Source organism: Trachemys scripta, chromosome 1 (genome assembly GCF_013100865.1).
Source record: "Trachemys scripta elegans isolate TJP31775 chromosome 1, CAS_Tse_1.0, whole genome shotgun sequence".
NCBI classification, from domain to species: Eukaryota; Metazoa; Chordata; order Testudines; family Emydidae; genus Trachemys; species Trachemys scripta.
Window position 1 is genome coordinate 114694216 of NC_048298.1, and position 23798 is coordinate 114718013.

At 40.2% G+C, this 23798-nt stretch overlaps 1 protein-coding gene across 1 annotated transcript in view; it reads left to right on the forward strand.

Moving 5' to 3' along the window:
* The window catches only part of LOC117883175 (solute carrier organic anion transporter family member 1B3-like), a 43402-nt gene that overhangs the window by 1881 nt on the left and 17723 nt on the right, over window positions 1-23798 (forward strand). The window contains exons 2-8 of the mRNA XM_034782261.1: window positions 5109-5261; window positions 7957-8098; window positions 8187-8319; window positions 18081-18205; window positions 19053-19199; window positions 20299-20397; window positions 23458-23703. Coding sequence (XP_034638152.1) covers window positions 5133-5261; window positions 7957-8098; window positions 8187-8319; window positions 18081-18205; window positions 19053-19199; window positions 20299-20397; window positions 23458-23703 — 1021 coding nt within the window. The 5' untranslated portion in view covers window positions 5109-5132. The remainder of the gene's footprint in view (window positions 1-5108; window positions 5262-7956; window positions 8099-8186; window positions 8320-18080; window positions 18206-19052; window positions 19200-20298; window positions 20398-23457; window positions 23704-23798) is intronic.

Genomic DNA, 23798 nt, shown 5'->3' on the forward strand with positions numbered 1-23798 from the left:
TGGAGATAACGAGGTTAGTTCAATCAGGGAGGGTGAGGTGCTCTGCTAGCAGTTGAGGTGTGAACACCAACTGCTAGCAGAGCACCTCACCCTCCCTGATTGAACTAACCTCGTTATCTCCATACTGATTTATACCTGCCTCTGGAGATTTCCATTACTTGCATCTGAAGAAGTGAGGTTCTTACCCATGAAAGCTTATGCTCCCAATACTTCTGTTAGTCTTAAAGGTGCCACAGGACCCTCTGTTACTTCAAATCTTGTTAAAGTTGAGGAAGAGAAACCCATATGGCTATCCAAACAAATGGCAAGATAATGCATCAGGCTAGATCTTCAGCTAGTGTAATCAACATAGCTCCATTCAGATCATTAGACTACATTTATTTATACTGGCTGATATCCTGGCACGTTGTGTGGAAATAGATGAGATATAATCACTTTTCATTTGAATTTTGAGTTGAATGTCTCTTAAGATGAGTTGCCTAAAAAAATGATTTTGTATGATGGTTAATGAAGAAGTACTTTACAGGTATGTGTTTAGGTCTACTATTGGGGCCGGTTATCCCCTTCATGTACCGATCTACTCATGTTTCTGGGAATGGGAATGACATTTATTCATTGAGGCCAAGATTTTGGGTGCAATTGAGACACCTTAAAAGAGCCTGATTTTCAGAAAGTGCTGAAAATGCGGCTCCTGCAAGGTAACTCAGAATGTGCACCCAAAATCATCAATCTCTTTTGAAAATCTAGGTCTGAGATTTTTGCAGAAGAAAACAAATAATTTATAATAGTGCCTAAGGAGTAGGTTTATTAATTCTAAATAAGAGTGAAGTTAAAAGTAAAGGGCTAAGGTAACAGATTTGCTGTGAATAGCAATATGGCTGCTATTTTTTACCATATGAAATGTTTTGGTTCAGATTAATACCTGCAGCAAATTTACCTTCGGTCTTTTTTCTTAACTTCATGTGGTCATGGAACCTACCCAGCACCCAATCCTTTGGACATGGGCTAGGGTCAACCAAGTTCAGCAGAATGCGCATGCCAGCAGGTCTAACCCTTGGCCTCTCCATATAGCTTTTCCTGCAATGTTGACACTACCTTTTTTTTCCTTGGCCTCTTCTGTAACATCAGGAGCAAAGGTGTTATCCATCCCGGCCAAAAGTAGCTACCCCTGCCCTGCTTCTTTACTGTGCTTCTGTCTCTAAACGCTTCAGAGCATCAGGGACTCTTGAAGATTCCATCACTGACTTGTCCAGCTACAGCTAAACCAGCTGCCTCCATTGCTCCTAAAATCTTCCTAGCAACCTTTCCCCTACCTCGTGTCGGACTAGGTAGTGTATTCACTGCAGCTGCACCATTGTAGCGTTTTAAGTGTAAACAAGCTCTAAGGCTTGATCCTAAACCTTTCAAGTGAATAGGTGTTTTTCCATTGACGTGAATGGGAGCCATATCAAACCAATAGGCATTTTCGAAAACTTTGCCCTCAGTCCTCTGTGGTATGACCCAGGGCAGAGATACTTGCCAATGTTACTGGCTTTTCCCCAAGGGAGGGAAGGTTCAGCCAACTTTCACAAATCTGTTCCAACTGCACTGTTGGAATTGTTGATCTCTACGTTTTTTCTTTCTTTCATTGTCAACTCTCAAGGGTACCAGGAAGGGTGAAGCAAGTTGATTTTAGAACTGTATGATTTTTGTGTTCTGGCTTGGGACTATTAGTTCTAAGACTCCAATCTCCTTGTTCTATTGAAAAAAGCACTTCTGAACTTGTTTCAATGGATTCACTGTTTTAGGGAGCTTGGTGACAGCATATGGGCATTCCTTCATGGAGCCAATTACAGGTCAGGGCCTTGTTCTATTTTCCAATTGGAGTAGTATATGCCAGCAAGTGTTTTCTTTCTTTAAATAAGGTTCATGATTTGCAAATATATATGACTTCCACTAATTTTTGTGGAATAAAATATTCCCATATAGTTTTTATTACTCACCGAGCTCTAAAACATACAACACAGCAGAGAACACAAAATGGAATATGTGCACTGAATCGCAATAAAAACAGATAAAACCGAACCCAATCTTTAATCAACAATAAACAATTCTATTGTTTTAAGGAGGGGGAAATCTTGCCCTCTCCTCCAAAGCTGCAGCGTGCTCAGTGATCCACAGCAGAACTTGTGATTCTATGAACAGGTAGTGGAAGGATTAAGAACATGTCTGCAGAATACTGTTTTTAAGGATTACCTGCACACCAGCACAGGATGGGGCTTTGGAGGTATGCTGGGCTAGAGGAAGATCAGACTAATTGCCAAGCAGATCCATGACCATGTAGATCCGCTGGCCAGTTCCTCTACAAATGGGGTGTGTGGGTGTGGATACATGTACACCCGCTGCAGCCAGGAGGCTATGAAGAGGCTTGGAAGAAGGATTCTTTCCTCCCAGCCCCAACAGAATTCCCCAGCCCAAATTCCAGTTACTCAGGCTGCACATTAGGGACAGAAATTTTTACCCCTGCATTTTAGTCCAAATAACAATTCTGTACCACTAAGTCCATATGTAAGTGTGACCTAAAAACCTCTGGATGCCAATTGGCAGAGAACTCTGGATATATAGGGGTACAGGGATCCCCTGGATCCACCAAAAGAATGTCATGTAAGGTCTCTAATGCAAGCCTGTATCACACTAGTCATCAAAACCATTGTGAGATGTATGTATGGAGAATATGTGAGGAGTTATTTATGTACACTAAAATTGTTCTCTAGGTTTGTAGTTAAAAACAGCTCACTCAAAGGGTAGGTCTACACTTACCTCCGGGTGCGGCACTAAGCAATCAATCTTCTGGGATCGATTTATCACATCTTGTGTAGACAAGATAAATCGATCCCGGATTGATTCCGGAAGTGCTCGCCGTCGACGCTGGTACTCCAACTCGGCGAGAGGAGTACGCGGCATCGACAGGGGAGCCTGCCTGCCACATCTGGACCCACGGTAAGTTTGAACTAAGGTACTTTGAATTCAGCTACGTTATTAATGTAGCTGAATTTGCGTACCTTAGTTTGAAGTGGGGGGTTAGTGTGGACCAGGCCAAAGGTAGCATATCTTGAGACTCCTCCCCAGAACGGGGGTGGGAGACACTTGTCTCCAAGGGGGACCATGGTGTATTGTACGTCATACAATAGGAGTCTATTAGCATTCTAAGTCAAAAGCAAATGGAGAGCAGGTGGAGACTTAAGAAGGAAACTGACAAGAGGAGGTAAACAGAGGGGGCTAGCTTGAGGTTAACCTCAAAGGTCTGTTCTGGTATATTTGGGGATGCAAAGAGACACCCTGGTATCCTTCACCTAGGAAGTAAACTGACAATGAGTTTGCTTAGTGAAAAGGGATCTCAATCAGGCGTGGTTGGAAATGCTGGAGAGAACTTTGGGTGAGATAAACTTCTTTAGCCAGGAGGATAACTTGTTAGTTACCTTTGGGCTTTAGAATGCATGTTGTGGTGATGGTTTATATGTTACCATTTGTTTCCATCTCTTACACTGGTTTTTATTTGAATCTCTATTTTTTTCTAAATACATTTCCTTTAGTTTTACTAATTGATGTCAAGTGCTGAGAGCATTACAGGAGCAGGGGGGAGGGGTCTAAGGTAAACATGGTAAACTGTGGTACACTCTTCCTTTAGGAACAGAGGATCTAGGATTTCTGTGGGTATCCAGTGATCAGGGGCTGAATACCACAGTGGGACACTTTGAAGGGCCTTGGAGGTTGGGGTTAATCTGTTGTCAACCTGCAAGGCAAAGACAAGGCTGATGTAGCCCAGAGCACAGCACGTGAGTGGGTGACAGTCTGGTTGCGTTAGGGAGCAGATGGTAACAAGGTGACTCTCCACCCTGGGTGTCCTGAGAAGCATCACTGTAACCTTCTATAAAGAAATATTTCCTTCAGTAAGCTAGTGATTTTTTTAATGCAGTTCCTCATTATTCTATGACATGAAATAGATGGAGTAATTCCCCTTCCCAAATTAATGTGAAGTCTTGAATTCACTGGATATTTTTGATACACAAGGAACACAGGATAAGCCCACAACTTTTTCATTTTGTTACTGGAGTTGTGCAATCTTGGTTATTTACATTCCAGCAAAGAATATACTGAGCCTTGTGCCTCATTGAGCACAGCTATCTCAGAATTACATAACCCTGGCTTACTTTGACCTTGTGTGAAATCCAGTCACTTTCTCTTGTAATCTCTTACAAGTACAACTCTAGTGTAGTGGATACAGTGTTTGTTGCTGGTGTTTCAGTAAACACCCCCGCTGTTCAGTGTTTGCTATGACTCACCCTTTTCTTGCCTATGTAACATATAGCTTGAGACTTAAAAACTTGCTTCCAGTTGATGACACTTAGATGTTGATGGCTTTCACTTTTGCCATCAGTTTCAAAAGGTCTCCTTATAACACTTATATCCTATGTTTTCTTTTCCCATATGGACTTAATTTTCAGTGCCCCCAGTACTTTTTGTTATATGTATAATATATAATATAGAGATACTTTTCCCTTGTGAGAGCACTGCTCTGGGTCTTCTTTACCAAACCCTTCACTTGTCCTTTTGTTGTGTTTATCCTCCCAATCTCTTTCCTTTCCTATTACAACATCTCCTCCTCCACTTTCACAGTGATCATTTTTGGGGTCCAGGACGTAAATAAAACCCAACTTGCAATGTTCTTTATTTTGTCGTATTCATAAAATCTTAGTACAGAAGCTCTTCCCCAGCCCCCATTTAATTCCACAAATCTGCAGCCACATTTTAGTAAGCATTCACTAATTTTGGGTGCCCAACACATGCCAAATTTTTAGCATTGCTGAGGCCCTAAAGTGCCAGTGGAATTGTCTACTGGGATACCATCTCCAGAGTATCTGTTCTAGTGGGAAATGCAGATTTTCAGTATATCTGAAAATTAGGTGCAAGTTGTCTCTATTCGGAAACAATTAGTGACCACTGAAAAAATGTTAACCATGGTGTAAATCTTTTTAGGTGAAAGTTAATTACAGATTTCTATTTCAGTATTTCTATGGAAGAAGCCCTGGATTTATTATAATTTTCTCATGTTTTCTTGTACAAAACAGATAATCAATTCAAGATAAGAAACCATGACAGTGGAAACTGATTCAAATGTTAATCACTCAAACCTGGAAGTGGAGCCTACCCAGTCTTTGGAAGATGGAGCAATCCAACAAGTACCAGGCAAAAAGAAAAAATCCTGTTGCACTGACTTGAAGGTTCAGTGGATTACTATTATTCATTACTGTTGTTATTTGTTGAGCATTGATAATATGTGTGTTCTTCTTCAAGGTATATAAGCAGGCATGGTTCTTGTTCCCTCTGTTTTTTTCATCCAATTAATAAAAGAATATTAGGAGTTTTATTTAAAAAATATACAAGCCAATAATAATAAATACATAATGTATGGCTCTTTTGTAGAATTTTTCATCTGTAGAGCTCAATGTACTCCACGAAGGAGGTCAGCATCTTTATCCCCATTTTACAGATGTGGAAATTGAAGCACAGGGAGGGATGTGATTTGCCCACAGTCACCCAGCAGAGCAGTGGCAGAGCCAGGAATTGAACTGGGTCTACTGAGTCCCTGTCCTGATAGGCAAAGTTCAAAAAGTTGGTTTGGCCAAGCACTCAAGGTGTCAGGAAAATAATAATATTTAGCTCTTATTCACAGATCTCAAAGCACTTTATAAAGGAAGTAATTATCATTAGCCTCATTTTACAATAGGGGAAACTGAGGTACAGGGAGGTGAAGTGACTTGCCCAAGGTGACCCAGCAGAGTGGTGTAACCAGGAATAGAACCCAGCTCTTCTGAGTCCTCAGCTGATGCTGTAACCCCTAGACCACACTGACTCACTTAAATTATGTAAAGTCTTGACTAAATAGGGCTGGAAAACTAATGAAAATTTTGCTTTCTTGGTATAATATTTGCTGCTTCTGGTTAAGCTGGAAGTACCATGAAATCAGTATTTCTTGTGGTATTATTATGTGTTTGACTTCTGCTCAGGCTAGGCCCGTGGGCCAAATTCATACTTGGTGTAACTCCATTAAAATCAATGGAGCTGCAACCGGGGATGAATTTGATCTGATCAGAAGCCTGTAATAAAATTATAAAAATAAGTGAATCCAACTTTTTCAAATATTCAAAATGGCTTGGTTCACATTTGGGGCAAAGGTTAGCATATTCCTTATTTGAGCTGAACCCATTTTGCCACCCCTATATATCTCCAATAGTAGTTGGACTGCTCTCAAAACTCTCATATCCCTGGGAGTCTCATTGGACCAACTTCACCACTGGCATAAGTAGGCATGGAAGCTAGTGAGTTTGTATCCACTTATCCCAGTGGTGAGTGTAGCACAGAAAGTTCTAGAAACTAGAATTTAATAGACACAATAACTTTAATGTTAGGTATGAGCGCAATTTTTTCAGTTACAATGAGAATCACCTCATCTTCCTATCAGACTTTGGAGTCAATTTTTTGGGGAGATTCAAAACAGTTCTGCTAACTTCTTGCTTGTGTGGCAAGGTTTAAAACAGTTCAATTAACTTTTTTGTTCCTACTTTCGTACTTATTTGCATTTCATGGCTTCAGTCAGAACCAGATATAAAACTACTGAAAATAGTGTCGTCCCCCCCAAAAAAAATCTCAGAATTGTTGGACCCAGTAAATATGAAAATTCTTAGACTAAAGCCTGCTTTTGTGAGATGTTTCAGTCAAATTTCTAGGCAAAACCAGCATCCAACTCCTTTTAAAAACATTTTTTCTTAGGATTTGTTTTGCTTGTCATCTGTTGCAGTAAATAGCATCATAAAGTTCAAAACCCATTTTAATTTGTTCACTTATCTACTGTTAGGTTAAACAAGCTATTTTAACTTTTACCCTGAGGGCAACAGGTTTGTTTGTTTGGGATTCAGTAAAAAGCTGTTATGTTGAAATATCTGGATAATATTTAAGCACTCCTAGACTATCTTGTCATCATAAGCATGGTTTTATTTGCAATCATTGCAATACTAAATAGAGTTTGTGTCGAAGCAAAGTGTGTATTCAAATGCTCTTGTTTTAAACCTATAAAAAAGTCAAATACAAACATTTCCTTTGCAAAGGGGTACAACACAAATATAATCCAAATACTTCGAACTTCATCCAAACGGGGATGAGATTGCCAAAGAATCTGTACAAGACCTCCAAAAAGAGGGATATTGTGAAGCTTGTGGCTAAGCCCTATGTTGTAATACCAACATGACTTCTAACCTGGGGATGGACAAACTGACTTAAAAAAAGTAACAACTGAATTGATGCTAAGATTCATTTACAGTTTGAACTCGTTTCAGCAAGTGGCCCCTGACCAGAGCTCTTATTCTTGTTAATTATTTGTATTCTGGTAGCACCTTGAGGCCTCAAGGTTTCTTCTGCACCCAGTTGGTCTCAGTGTTGTGGATAGCTTGAAAATTGATGTTAGGTTTCAGTAGGATAAGCTGTCCCTACTGAGATGGTTGCTGTCTACAGATTCTGTAATCCAGGGCGTTTAGGTTCAGAAGCACAAATTCTATTCTGGGGAGCCTTTGACCAGCCAAGTAAAGGAGGCCGTGCTTTCTGGATGCTGAAGCTGGCAATGCCATAACTAAGCACAAACAAAGTTAAGCTTTGGGTTGTCTCGTGCACATGACTTCTGTAGATCACAATGAGACCAGAATGGGAAGAAAACACTTCTGAAAACCCAGGGGGAGCTTCTTGCAGGATCAAGGCCTCATATTGTGTTAGAAAAATCATATTTTCGCCATTGGAGTTTGATTAGTAAAGTTAATTAAATTAAGATTTAATTCATGCAGATTGTTCTATAGATTTAAGTTCGCTTGGTCTCTGTATTAATTTCTCCTCCCTTGCCTCCCATCTTCTGTCTTCATCTTTCTTCAGGTATTTCTCATTGCTTTGTCATTCAGCTACTTGTGCAAAACATTATCTGGAACAGTTATGAAAAGTTCCATCACTCAGATAGAAAGAAGATTTGATATTCCCTCCTCTGTAGCTGGCTTAATTGATGGAAGTTTTGAGATGGGTAATTGGTATTCCGTAACATACAGTAAATTACTCAGAGCAAATACAATGAACAGCATCTACTAGTAATGTTTTCTTTGCTTTTTTAGGTAATTTGCTGGTGCTGGCATTTGTAAGTTATTTTGGAGCCAAATTTCATAGACCAAAAATCATTGCTTTGGGGTGTTGTATTATGTCAGCTGGAAGTATTTTAACAGCAATGCCTCATTTCTTCATGGGATAGTAAGTATTCACTAAGGCTAATTTAGGTCCACTGGGATTCTATACTACTTTCTCCATTTTGTCAAATGAACACCACTGTATTTTTAAAGTTTGGGATTATCAAAAAGCCTAAGAACAAATTAATATTTCGGGCCGACCTAAATGGATATCAGAATAAATATACAAGTCAGGCAACTCCACAGATACACTAGCACGCATTAGAACTGGTGGGAATTCCCTTCCCCTCGTCCAAAATACCAAATTTTTTTCAAAAATCAGAACCACCAAAATGTTTCCATTTTCAGCTAGAAATATTTTGGTTTGGTTGGTTTGTAGGCTTTTGAGGGAAAGTAGACGTTTTCTGTAAAAAGCGGACACTTTCCATGTGAATTTATATTCCCTGAAAACCAAAATTTTCCACCAAAAATCAATTTTGATAGAAAATTTTTCATCAGCCCTAGTGTGCATCATGCTGCTTTTCAAGACATTACTATGGCTAACTCTAAGGGAAAAGTCTTAGGAAATTGCTGGGACTATAGAAGGAATGAGATATTGCTCAGTGTGAGGAAGGATGGTAGAGTCTGGCCTTAAACAGGGTTATTGCATGGAAGGTTAAAGTATGATGAATCACAACAATTTCAGTTGAATAATTATATTTTAAAATTATTTCATATGATTTCTATAACTGGGTATTTTTGTAGTTATGAACAGGACCCTGAGACTCCATTACAAGAAAGCACTTAAGCTTGTGTGAAACTTGAAGCGTGGGAGTAATCCAACGGAAGTCAGTGGAACTACTCCTGTGATTAAAGTGTTTCAGTGCTGTATTGGGGCCTTAATCCAAAAAAGTCGAAAAGATGCATTCTACTCCAAGAGCATGTTTGACTACATTGTCCAACATCTTTAATGTCCAACATGATGGAGTCTCCGCAGCAGCAGTAACTCTAGCTTTCAATAATTGCTCACAGTCATTCGAATGCTGGTAAAATGGAAGAGTAGAGTGTGACAAATATGGGAATTCCCTGAAATATCCTAGGGGAAAGCCTTATTGAATTAAGTTTAAATATCTTTGAGGTCCACTGTATTAAATGCAAAATTTATGTATTATTGTAGTTCAGGATTGTGCATAAATTCTCTAGGGGGAAGATGTGATATGAGGCCTGGGAGTTCAAAGGATTATACTGAAAATGTGCCAGACAAGAATGGACTTGTGGGACAATAAATGTGAAGTGGATTTCCTGGGGAATACCTAATATTAATGCAAATTCCCTGCCTCTAGTTATGCGAAAAAACAGTCTTTCAAAGCCACATCTTGAGGAGAGTGTCATTGTCTGCTGATTACCTGTTCCTGGAGATGGGCGATCAAAGGCCTGAGCTATATAAAGAAACTGGCTGATCTGTCCAGTCTTGGTTCTGGTTCTGAATCTGAAACAGTTATGAAATGGTAACCATGGGGGAAACCTAGTTTTGGGTTTTGAAGCACTGACACTTACCAGAACCCTAGGCTGGAGTGGGGTGTATGCGTGTGTGACCTCTGCGTGTAGGTTCTTTTATTGTTTGAATGTGTTTTCTCTGCAATTCTTTCACCTTAAGAATAAAGGTGCTTGCTTAGAAAGAGCTGTGTGGTAACTTATAACTATTGGCAATACACTTGCCATAGCCTCTGGAGAGAAAGCAAATTGCAGACGCTGGTTTTTTAGAAAGTCTGGCTTGTTGGGGATATCAGTGTAAATCAGGAATCAACAGATCAGCCTCAACACCATGTTCAGGAGGGAGAGAGACGTGGGTTTCAGCCCTAGAGAAGTGATGACTGAGGAGCTGGGAGCCTAGTGTGTGTGTCTTTGGTGGACCAGGAAGGGGGAATACATGTGCACTTCCCTGGAAGCTGTGATATAGGGATTACTCATATAAGGTTCCAAACTTCACCTGTGAAGGTGCCCTGCAGAAATGGGAGTTGAAGAAATCCAGCACTTTAAAGGAGGATTCTAATTAGTAGCTTATGGTATTAGGCCATATATTTGTAAGGGCTGATCCTGCACACCCCTACTTGAGCAAATAGTCATTACTCATACAGTGGCTTCAGTGAGACTTTTCAGGTGAGTGTTTGCAGAACTGGGCCAAAAGTTCTGTTCAGGGTGCTCTCACCAGTAAAAATCCTCAAGTCTAGTGAAACTAATTTGCCAACAAATGTATCATCTCTTTGTTCAGAGAAGCACTGTTTTGTCTACCCATGACATTGCTTCTAGCAGAAGTTTTGATTCAGTGACAAATATACAATGCAACACATTTCTATTCCTATATTCAATACTATAGAATCTTTTATGGGTGTCACAGTTCAAGGCAACCACACCTGTATTCCCCCTCTATGGTCCTCACAAGTTTCCAATTCCCCAGCTGTTACTTCTTTCAGGCAGAGGCATGTGTCTCCCTACCTCATGACTGGAAGATTTTCAGGCTACACACTTCCTGCCTACACTGTGTATCCCCAGCAAAAGAGACAGCCTAAGCAGGTTTCCTTTGCCTTCTCTTCAGAGGCTATAAACAGTGTGATTGCTCACAGTTAAGTTACCACATCGCTCTTCCTAAAAAAGCACATTTTATTTTTATTGTAAAAGTATTATAGAGAAAACACATTAAAACAATGAAAGAACTGACTTGCATATTGATTAGTTGATCAGAGATCACCCCAACTGTGGCAGGTGAATATTCCTTCAATTCCCACCAAGGGAGTTTTCTGGGGTTACAAGTTCATAACTGCTTTGTCTTGGAACAAGAATCCCCATGAATCTGTCTGTCACTCCTTTCTCCAGTTTGTCTTTGAAGAGACTGTGAATAGATAATCAGCCAGACAATGGGTTTCTCCTCAAGGTATAGGATGATTCAAAAGGATGATTCCTGAGGTGGGTAATTTACATTCCCCTCCTGCCAAGTATTTCCTAGGAAACTCACTCAACTGAAAGTTCAGTCTCGTTTGGCCTATTGAAGCTCATACCACTTCCCAGGTTTACATTAGTCCTGTCTCCCTGTTAAAGAAGTTCCACACAATTCCACAATAATACATAAACATTTGCATTCTTTCAGAGTGGTAACCATGTTAGTCTGTATCAGCAAAAAGAATGAGGAGTACTTGTGGCACCTTAGAGACTAACAAATTTATTTGGGCATAAGCTTTTGTGGGCTAAAACCGACTTCATTGGATGCATGCAGTGGGAAACAGCAGGGCCGGCTCCAGGCACCAGCTTAACAAGCAGGTGCTTGGGGCGGCCAAGGGAGAGAGGCGGCACCTGCGGCAATTCGGGGGCTGCAGGTCCCTCACTCCCTCTAGGACCGAAGGACCTGCCGCTGAATTGCCGCCACAGTTTTTTTGCTTGGGGCGGCAGAAATGCTGGAGCCGGCCCTGACACAGAGAACATGAAAAAATAGGTGTTGCCATACCAACTGTAACGAGAGTAATCAATTAAGGTGGGCTATTATCAGCAGGAGAAAAAAAAACTTTTGTAGTGATAATCAGGATGGCCCATTTCCAACAGTTGACAGGAAGGTGTGAATAACAGTAGGAGGAAAAATAGCCTGGGGAAATAGTTTTTACTTTGTGTAATGACCCATCCACTCCCAGTCTTTATTCAAACCTAATTTAATGGTGTCCAGTTTGCAAATTAATTCCAGTTTCTCGTTGGAGTCTGTTTTTGAAGTTTTTTTGTTGGAATAGTGCAATTTTGAGGTCTGTAATTGAGTGACCAGGGAGGTTGAAGTGTTCTCTGACTGGTTTTTGAATGTTATAATTCTCAACGTCTGATTTGTGTCCATTTATTCTTTTGCAAAGAGACTGTCCAGTTTGGCCAATGTACATGGCAGAGGGGCATTGCTGGCACATGATGGCATATATCATATTGGTAGATGTGCAAGTGAATGAGCCTCTGATAATGTGGCTGATGTGATTAGGTCATAGAATATCAGGGTTGGAAGGGATCTCAGGAGGTCATCTAGTCCAACCCCCTGCTCAAAGCAGGACCAATCCCCAACTAAATCATCCCAGCCAGGGCTTTGTCAAGCCTGACCTTAAAAACCTCTAAGGAAGGAGATTCTACCACCTCCCTAGGTAACCCATTCCAGTGCTTCACCACCCTCCTAGTGAAAAAGTTTTTCCTAATATCCACCCTAAACCTCCCTCACTGCAACTTGAGATCATTACTCCTTGTTCTGTCATCTGGTACCACTGAGAACAGACTAGCTCCATACTCTCTGGAACCCCCTTTCAGGTAATTGAAAGCAGCTATCAAATCCCGCCTCATTCTTCTCTTCTACAGACTAAACAATCCCAGTTCCCTCAGCCTCTCCCCATAAGTCATGTGCTCCAGCCCCCTTATCATTTTTGTTGCCCTCCGCTGGACTCTTTCCAATTTATCCACATCCTTCTTGTAGTGTGGGGCCCAAAACTGGACACAGTACTCCAGATGAGGCCTCACCAATGTCGAATAGAGGGGAATGATCACGTCCCTCGATCTGCTGGCAATGCCCCTACTTATACATCCCAAAATGCCGTTAACCTTCTTGGCAACAAGGGCACACTGTTGACTCATATCCAGCTTCTCGTCCACTGTAACCCCTAGGTCCTTTTCTGCAGAACTGCTGCCTAGCCATTCGGTCCCTAGTCTGTAGCCATGCATGGGATTCTTCCGTCCTAAGTGCAGGACTCTGCACTTGTCCTTGTTGAACTTCATCAGATTTATTTTGGCCCAATCCTCTAATTTGTCTAGGTCCCTTTGTATCCTATCCCTACCCTCCAGCGTATCTACCACTCCTCCCAGTTTAGTGTCATCTGCAAACTTGCTGAGGGTGCAATCCACACCATCCTCCAGATCATTAATGATGATATTGAACAAAACCGGCCCCAAGACCAACCCTTGGGGGACTCTGCTTGATACTGCTGCGAGCTAGACATGGAGCCATTGATCACTACCCGTTGAGCCTGACAATCTAGCCAGCTTTTTATCCACCTTATAGTCCTATGATAGTGTCCCCTGAATAGATATGTGGGCAGAGTTGGCAATGGGCTTTGTTGCACGGATAGGTTCCTGGGTTAGTGTTTTTGTTGTGTGGTGTGTGGTTGCTGGTGTGTATTTGCTTCAGGTTGGGGGGCAGTCTGTAAGCGAGGACTGGCCTGTCTCTCAAGATTTGTGAGAGTGGGGGATTGTCCTTCAGGATAGGTTGTAGATCCTTGATGATGCGCTGGAGAGGTTTTAGTTGGGGGCTGAAGGTGATGGCTAATGGCGTTCTGTTACTTTCTTTGTTGGGCCTGTCCTGTAGTAGGTGGCTTCTGGGTACTCTTCTGGCTCTGTCAATCTGTTTCTTCACTTCAAAAGGTGGGTATTATAGTTGTAAGAATGCTTGCTCGAGATCTTGTAGGTGTCTGAGGAGTTGGAGCAAATGCGGTTATATCTTAGAGCTTGGCTGTAGACAATGTTAAAAAACACATTAAGAAAAACAGTAAAATTAAGAAACACAGTAAAAGAACTAAAAAAGAGCTACCGTGGCTTAACAACCATGTAAAAGAAGCAGTGAGAGATAAAAAAACTTCTTTTAAAAAGTGGAAGTCAAATCCTAGTGAGGCAAATAGAAAGGAGCATAAAAACTGCCAAATTAAGTGCAAGAATGTAATAAGAAAAGCCAAAGAGGAGTTTGAAGAAATAGAAGAACGGCTAGCCAAAAACTCCAAAGGTAATAACAAAATGTTTTTAAAGTACATCAGAAGCAGGAAGCCTGCTAAACAACCAGTGGGGCCCCTTGATGATCGAGATACAAAAGGAGCGCTTAAAGACGATAAGTCATTGCGGAGAAACTAAATGGATTCTTTGCCTCAGTCTTCACGGCTGAGGATGTTAGGGAGATTCCCAAACCTGAGCCGGCTTTTGTAGGTAACAAATCTGAGGAACTGTCACAGATTGAAGTGTCACTAGAGGAGGTTTTGGAATTAATTGATAAACTTAACATTAACAAGTCACCGGGACCAGATGGCATTCACCCAAGAGTTCTGAAAGAACTCAAATGTGAAGTTGCGGAACTATTAACTAAGGTTTGTAACCTGTCCTTTAAATCGGCTTCTGTACCCAATGACTGGAAGTTAGCTAATGTAACGCCAATATTTAAAAAGGGCTCTAGAGGTGATCCCGGCAATTACAGACCGGTAAGTCTAACGTCGGTACTGGGCAAATTAGTCGAAACAATAGTTAAGAATAAAATTATCAGACACAGAGAAAAACGTAAACTGTTGAGCAATAGTCAACATGGTTTCTGTAAAGGGAAATCATGTCTTACTAATCTATTAGAGTTCTTTGAAGGGGTCAACAAACATGTGGACAAGGGGGATCCAGTGGACATAGTGTACTTAGATTTCCAGAAAGCCTTTGACAAGGTCTCTCACCAAAGGCTCTTACATAAATTAATCTGTCTTGGGATAAAAGGGAAGGTCCTTTCATGGATTGAGAACTGGTTAAAAGACAGGGAACAAAGGGTAGGAATTAATGGTAAATTCTCAGAATGGAGAGGGGTAACTAGTGGTGTTCTCCAAGGGTCAGTCCTCGGACCAATCCTATTCAACTTATTCATAAATGATTTGGAGAAAGGGGTAAACAGTGAGGTGGCAAAGTTTGCAGATGATACTAAACTGCTCAAGATAGTTAAGACCAAAGCAGACTGTGAAGAACTTCAAAAAGATCTCACAAAACTAAGTGATTGGGCAACAAAATGGCAAATGAAATTTAATGTGGATAAATGTAAAGTAATGCACATTGGAAAAAATAACCCCAACTATACATCCAATATGATGGGGGCTAATTTAGCTACAACAAGTCAGGAAAAAGATCTTGGAGTCATTGTGGATAGTTCTCTGAAGATGTCCACGCAATGTGCAGAGGCGGTCAAAAAAGCAAACAGGATGTTAGGAATCATTAAAAAGGGGATAGAGAATAAGACTGAGAATATATTATTGCCCTTATATAAATCGATGGTACGCCCACATCTCAAATACTGCGTACAGATGTGGTCTCCTCATCTCAAAAAAGATATACTGGCACTAGAAAAAGTTCAGAAAAGGGCAACTAAAATGATTAGGGGTTTGGAACGGGTTCCATATGAGGACAGATTAAAGAGGCTAGGACTCTTCAGCTTGGAAAAGAGGAGACTAAGGGGGGATATGATAGAGGTATATAAAATCATGAGTGATGTGGAGAGCGTGGATAAGGAAAAGTTATTTACTTATTCCCATAATACAAGAACTAGGGGTCACCAAATGAAATTAATAGGCAGCAGGTTTAAAACAAATAAAAGGAAGTTCTTCTTCACGCAGTGCACAGTCAACTCGTGGAACTCCTTACCTGAGGAGGTTGTGAAGGTTAGGACAATAACAGCGTTTAAAAGAGAACTGGATAAATTCATGGTGGTTAAGTCCATTAATGGCTATTAGCCAGGATGGGTAAGGAATGGTGTCCCTAGCCTCTGTTTGTCAGAGGGTGGAGATGAATGGCAGGAGAGAGATCACTTGCTCATTACCTGTTAGGTTCATTCCCTCTGGGGCACCTGGCATTGGCCACTGTCGATAGACTGGCTACTGGGCTGGATGCACCTTTGGTTGGACCTGATACAGCCGTTCTTATGTTCTAATGGATCGTGTGGTGTGGTCTGGATGAAAGCTGGAGGCATGTAGATAAGTATAGCGGTCAGTAGGTTTCCGGTATAGGGTGGTGTTTATGTGACCGTTGCTTATTGTGTGGACTGGTCCAGGCTGAGATTGATGGTGGGATGGAAATTGTTGAAATCATGGTGGAATTCCTCAAGGGCTTCTTTTCCATGGGTCCAGATGATGAAGATGTCATCAATGTAGCACAAGTAGAATAGGGGCTCCAACGAGAAACTGCAGAATTGGAATTAATTTGCAAACTGGACACCATTAAATTAGGCTTGAATAAAGACTGGGAGTGGATGGGTCATTACACAAAGTAAAAACTATTTCCCCATGTTAATTTTTCCCCCTACTGTTACTCACACCTTCCTGCCTACTGCTGGAAATGGGCCATCCTGATTATCACTACAGAAGTTTTTTTTCTCCTGCTGATAATAGCCCACCTTAATTAATTACTCTCATAACAGGTGGTATGGCAACACCCATTTTTTCATGTTCTCTGTGTATATATAGCTTCCTACTGTATTTTCCACTGCATGCATCCGATGAAGTGGGTTTTAGCCCATGAAAGCTTATGCTCAAGGTGCGACAAGTACTCCTCATTCTATTTGCATTCTTAATACAGTGAATTCCTAAAATACTTAAACTTACTTCAGTAAGGTTTAACTTAATTCAGTAAGGTTTGTCCACGATATTGCACGAAATTGCCATATCTGTCACAACAAGTTAATGTTGAAGGATTAAACAAAGACTGTGAATGGCTTTCCAACTACAGAAGCAGTTTCTCCTCCCTTGGTGTTCACACCTCAACTGCTAGCAGAGCACCTCACCCTCCCTGATTGAACTAACCTCGTTATCTCCATACTGATTTATACCTGCCTCTGGAAATTTCCATTACTTGCATCTGAAGAAGTGAGGTTCTTACCCATGAAAGCTTATGCTCCCAATACTTCTGTTAGTCTTAAAGGTGCCACAGGACCCTCTGTTGCTTTTTACAGATTCAGACTAACACAGCTACCCCTCTGATACTTAATAAGTTAATAATTATAAAAAGAAAACTAAAGAATTATGTTCAGCAGAATGTCTTTCTAACTCTTCTGCTGTTTTGCAGTAGCATCAAGCTTGTCATTTCTATTACTTAATTCAAAGAGACTATAGGACTGTAGTTACAAAAAATAACTAAGGGCTTGTCTATATGGAGAATTAGTTCATGACAAACTGGGTGTAAATCTACAGCGCTGTAGCATACCATGCAATAACTCACTATGTGGACCCTTCTACTGCACACTAAAAGTTCTGTAGTATGCTTTGACATACTGCTGTTTGCACAATGGAACTTTCAGTGCACAGTAGCAAGGTCCATATTGCCGGTTAGCGTGTGACAGGCTAGAGGACTGTAGATTTACATTCCAGCTTATCATGCACTAACTCTCCATATTGACATATCCTAAGAGTGGGATTTTCAAAGGAGCCTGAGTTAAATGTCCACATTTCTTATTGCAGAGTGGTAGCTATGTTAGTCTGTATCAGCAAAAACAACTATGAGTATTTGTGGCACCTTAGAGATTAACAAATTTATTTGAGCATAAGCTTTCATGGGCTAAAACCCACTTCATCGGATGCAAGCAATGGAAAATAAATACAGTAGGAAGATATATATACAACATCTACTGTATTTTCCACTGCATGCATCCGATGAAGTGGGTTTTAGCCCACGAAAGCTTATGCTCAAATAAATTTGTTAGTCTCTTAGGTGCCACAAATACTCCTCGTTCTTTTCACATTTCTTATATTTCTTTTAAGTTCCCCGTTTAAAATATTATATCTGTCATATAGTCGCTTTTGATATCTTCTTGCTCATTTTTTTCTCATTTCTTCCTCCTTCTCCCTTATTTTTTTTTACTTAAATGATCCTCCTTTTTACTGTTAAATTAACACTTTGGAAAAAATAATTTGAATGAGGTCCACAGACAGTTAGATGCCCATTCTCTCTATTCGCCAAAACAGCAGGCACAAAATTCCCCCTGTACTGAGATAAAATATACCCCTGTATTTCTTCAATTGCCCAGAAACATCACTACTAAATATAATGTTGTGTGTTCAGTTATAAGTATGAAACAGCATCGCATGCAGTGTTGTCTGTCAACTCAACTTCAAGTCTCTCTCCCTGCTCAGTGGATCAAAATGTAACTGGTATCAGTGAAACCTTATCAGAACATTCAGATTCAGGTAAGAAATTGTAACTGAAAATACATCTAAATGTGACAATTTTGACCTACTTATAAATCAGTCTTCACACAAGAGGGCAATTCATCCCAGTGTGGAGGGCCAGTACAATTCTAAACCCCATTTAAGCCGTAACTTATTTGGCGGGTGTTAGTGACACTTCAGTGATACAGCAGCCTTGAAAATCTCATTCAGAGCAAGCACATCTACCAATTCAGAAGTATCTGAACTACTGGGGTCCAGTTTCTCCCACCCTTCTGGATACAAGTATCTCACATTGACATTAAAGGAATTTCTCATATACTGTAATTTGTGAGGAGAATTGATTCCCAAAGGAAATTTAAGAACCCAACCTGTGTTAGAGTTAACTGGAAATTAACTGGCATTTCTGTGATCTTCATATACCTCACCACCAGTTTAGAATATACCTATAGAGCATCTGCAGCTGTATGCTGCATGGGAGGAGAAAAAGGACTCTAGGACCCATGAGCCAACTGCTAGCCTGGATCAGGGGACATAGTTGAAGGTGTAAATGAAATGTCATAGAGTATGTCTATTACAATGTCAATCTGTTGTTTTTTTTTTCTCTAGATATTCTTCCCTAACAATACAGACCATTATCCTTGCATTACTATCTTTTGTAGACAAGCATGTGACTGATAGCAGGAAGTGTTGTTAAAGGGAGGACTGATGATTTGGGGGTTAATGAGTTTGGTAACCTAGATAGAGTCTAAATCTTATGTAAGGAAAAACAATTGAGCAAGATGAAAGAGAGAGAGTTAAATGGAGTTATAGCCAGGCTCATGGTTTATTGTTCTACTGTAAGGATAGTAATTACTGTTATTTACAGATTGTGTAAAGGCAGCATCATCATATATGTGGATATACGTCCTATTGGGCAACTTGTTACGTGGAGTTGGGGAATCGCCAATAACACCGCTAGGAATTTCTTACCTTGATGATTTTGCTAAAGAAGAAGATGCTCCTTTATACATAGGTAATCTTAAGAGAATGAAAAGGCTGGTTATGAAGAAACAGTGACAGGATCAAGTTTGCTTTAGCTTTAAAAGTAGATCATCTTCCTCTAAAGAATCCTATTTTTTTTTTTAAACTCTCTCCATTAAAACCAGGCAAAAATCTTTTGACAAAGCTTTTTTTTCTCTCTGATAAATGCAGATTTGCATCCACTGAAACATTTTGTGAATTTGTATTGAATTTGCCAAATTGTTTTGGTCAAATAAAATAACAAACAACCTCCCCTCCCTCAAAAAACCACAGAAACACAAATTAGAAAATCAGAAAAAGTCAAAATATTTGGATGTGCCTTTTTCTAAATGAAACATGTTAGCTTTTCAATTTGAAATTACTTTTCATTTCAAAATTGTATTCACTTTTATTAACAGCTTTTTATAAAGGCAACCCCCCCCCCCCCCAAAAAAATAAACTTTTTTTTCTTTTTGAACAATACATTTCATTTGACCGGAAATGAAATTTTGTTGACTTTTTCAGAGTGCTGAAAAAGTAAAAAAAAAAAATCATTTTGGGTTGTCTCAATTTTCTTTTCTTTTATTGGTTTGATCACCTAACCGAAGAATTAGTTACCCTCACAGGTCTACTCTCCATTTTGACTGTGATTTACAGAGGAGCCTATGTAAGTTGGGTGCCTAAGTCCTTAGATTCTTTCGGAAAATGGTAGCCTTGATTCCTAGTCAATTGCTGCCTTCAAAAGAAAATGACAAGGTTGTATAAATTTCCATGTAATGTTTTTATCTTAATCCACCGAGTCCTGGTTCATTCTACCTGCACTGAGATTTGAACTTGAGTTTTATGTGAATGGAGTTAATTTGGCTCTTGTAGTCTTGAATGGCCACTAAACAAATTTAAATAAATAAATAAATGATACATTAATACTGCCTAAGGTGATCTTTTTCACCAAAAAGGAGAAGAATAAAAAACCTATCTCACATGGCAGGATGCTAGTCTTTGCACTTCCTGGAATACCGTGGTTCTAGGAGAGGAATAAGAAAAAATAGGTGGAAAACATATAGGGCCACATGTCTGTAAATTTACCAGTGTCTACTTCATTATATTTTCAGCATGTTTGCACACAATAGCAATGATCGGGCCAATAATTGGCTACCTGTTGGGATCACTATGTGCCAGCTTGTATGTGGATATTGGATTTGTGGATCTAGGTAAGGAAAAATGGAGAGCCAATTATATTAAACTGTTGTATAATAATCAATATGGCCAGTCCTTTATATCAGGCTATGCCAAATATTTTCATGCCTTTTAGTAAATAATAAATGTGTTTGTTTCAAGGTGAGGTAAGAACAAAGTGTTTTCCCTGAAAAAATAATTTTAAAAGTTGTAGGTATGGGAAATATTTTAGGCCCAATTCAGGAAAGCACTTCAGCATGGGCTTAAATCCATGCCTATTCAGTAAAGCATTTAAACGTGCTTAAATTTAAGTATGTGTTTACGCACCCTCACTGAATGCTTTGCTGAGTCATGTCCTTACTGATGGGGTTTGGCTAGCATATCAATTTTTCATTTTAGGTGGTTAATTTCAAATGTTGGCTGAGCATGTAAGATGTTAATTGTTTAATATTACTCTCTATTACTGACTTCAAATTTTACTACGGGTCAAAGAAAAAAGAAAATATACTAGGTGATGTTTTCGAAGGGGCTTCTATTGGGTGTCCATTGGTGTGCATTCAAATTTTCACACACAGATGCATGTGTGCCCACTCTTTTCCATTGCAAACATCTGTGCATGTGTAATATAAATAAATAGTGATAATAAAGACATTTGAAATGTAACACCCATTGGTGATCTTGAAATAGCCTAATATAAGAGCATATGCTTGCAGGATGAGACTTTTACAGTGCCCCCATACAGGTGTTTGCTTATTTTGCTTTTTAAGGCCCTGATCCCAACAAAATTTTGATCAAATAGGCCATGGTCACTGGGTTAACTACAGCTAGGACTGCTCCTGGTCTCCTAGAGTGCAATCTCTCAGGTGATGGGCCTCATTACCTCCACTTCTTTTGGGGATGGAATCATGCAATTCTCTCACTATGAGACCTGGCCTTCAGCTGCAGTCCCTTTTGGACGAACCATGATTTCTTAGCAGGTTCAACTGGGGTTTTGGACCCTCGTACAGACTTTCCTTCAGGAGCTTCGACAAGTGGTTATTACACTGACCAAGCAGGTTTCTTAAAGCAAAGCATTGTTGATTCAGAACCATGGCATTTAGAGAAACAATAAATAGTCTATATACAGCTATACCTTACCTAAGCTAAGCTAAGGCAGGCCTTGCTTATCCAGGCACCCCCACACTTGCTTTGCAAGTTGAGATAAGCTAGGAGACCCATCAATCCCTGTCTCTTACTGTCTTATCAGAGGCTATCCTTTTATCAGTGACAAAGCTCTCTGTTTAGATATCCTGCCTGGATTTCCCTACCCTGTCAAGACACACACGGAATCACCAGCCAGGCAGTACCCTTAGCAAGGTAGACGTAAAACCTAATAGAAATTGACAACTCTATTGTATTTGTGTACCAGCAGTAGGGCTTATTTGAAGCCATTGTCTGTTCCTCAGTCCAGTGTACCCAGCTCTTGCATGACTTAACTCTTTGGTAGTCACATAGCAAACAATAGATAAACAATCCAGCAAATAAATGGACATATGATATTCATAAAAATACTGCAGGCAGCTCCCACATTCTCTATAATATGGACTTAAGTATGTGACAAATCTCACTGAAGCCAATGAAACTCCTCATGTGCTTAAAGTTAAGCACATGATTAAGTGTTTTGCTGGAAGGTCCTATAAGAAAAAAGGTTATAAGTAAAAAGTACTGTGTCCTAGCAGATCTAGGGTGTGTGTGGGACTCTGCTTGAAACCTATATCAGATTCCCATGTTCTCAAAAGTACCATAAATTCTGCGGCATGTAGCCTTGAATCATACAAGTAAGCAAATGTGTGAAGGCAAATGAAAAACAACACCAACCAGGATATTCATCTGTACAGATAGTCATCTGTAACCTATTATTTAAATCAGCTTCTGTACCAAATGACTGGAGGATAGCTAATGTGACGCCAATTTTTAAAAAGAGCTCCAGAGGTGACCCTGGCAATTACAGGCCAGTAAGCCTCACTTCAGTACCGGACAAATTGGTTGAAACTATTGAAAAGAACAAAATTGTCAGACACATAGATGAACATAATTTGTTGGGAAATAGTCAACATGATTTTTGTAAAGGGAAATCATGCCTCACCAATCTACTAGAATTCTTTGAGGGGGTGTAGTGAAGCGGTGATTCACCGGCGCGGCACCTCCTGCCGGTCGTTCAGGGAATTAGCTTTTCCAGTCTTGGAGCGCCCTCTGCTGGCTGGTGGCTTGCCCAACCCTGGCCCCCATGTCCCTCCCAGATCCCGGTGCCCCCTCACCTTGGGTGCTGCAGTCGCCCCATCTCAAAAAAGATATAGTGGAATTGGAAAAGGTTCAAATAAAGGCCACAAAAATGATTAGGGGTATAGAACAGCTTCTGTATGAGGAGAGATTAATAAAACTGGGACTTTTCAGCTTGGAAAAGAGGCAACTAAGGGGGGATATGATAGACGTCTATAAAATCATGAGTGGTATAAAGAAAGTAAATAAGGAAGTGTTATTTACTCCTCCTCATAATACAAGAACAAGGGGCCACCAAATAAAATTAATAGGTAGCAGGTTTAAAACAAACACAAGAAAGTATTTTTTCATGCAACACACTGTCGACCTCTGGAACTCCTTGCCAGAGCATGTTGTGAAGGCCAATACTATAACGGGGTTCAAAAGGGCGCTACATAGATTCATGGAAGATAGGTCCATCAATGGCTATTATCCAGGATGGGCAGGAATGGTGTCCCTAGGCTCTGTTTGCCAGAAGCTGGGATTGGGTGACAGGTCATAGATCACTTGATGATAACCTGTCTGTTCATTCCCTTTGGGGAACCTGCCATTGGCCACTGTCAGAGGTGGATACTGGGCTTGATGGACCTTTGGTCTGACCCAGTATGGCCGTTCTTATATTATATGACTGCTGGTGCCCTGCTTGCTCTATGTCATCTTTCAATATAGCTCATTAAATATTGAAAATACTGAGTTTCCTTCCAGTGTATAATGTAGATTTCCCAGCAATTACAGGGGGGTGTCTCTTTTTTTCTTCATTAATTCATGAATTCATTTTTTTTCTCATTTTATTCTAGGTAGCATAACCATAACTCCAAAAGACTCCCGGTGGGTAGGTGCCTGGTGGCTTGGTTTTATTGTAGCTGGAATAACTAATCTCATTGCTGCCATACCATTCTGTTTCCTGCCAAAGAGTCTCAAAAAGCAGGAGGAAGAGAATAATGACAAAATTTCATCTGATCTCTCTAAAATTAAAGGACACCAGAGTAGGCATCACGAATCTGAAAATCATCAGCCAGTGAAGTGGTCAGTAACTTCAGAAGGCAAGTGTTTCATATGTTCTGCAAAACTGGAAATCTACCAATACAATGTAACACAGGAATACCCCCCCCCCCAGTTATTTGAAGTCATTGGGTCA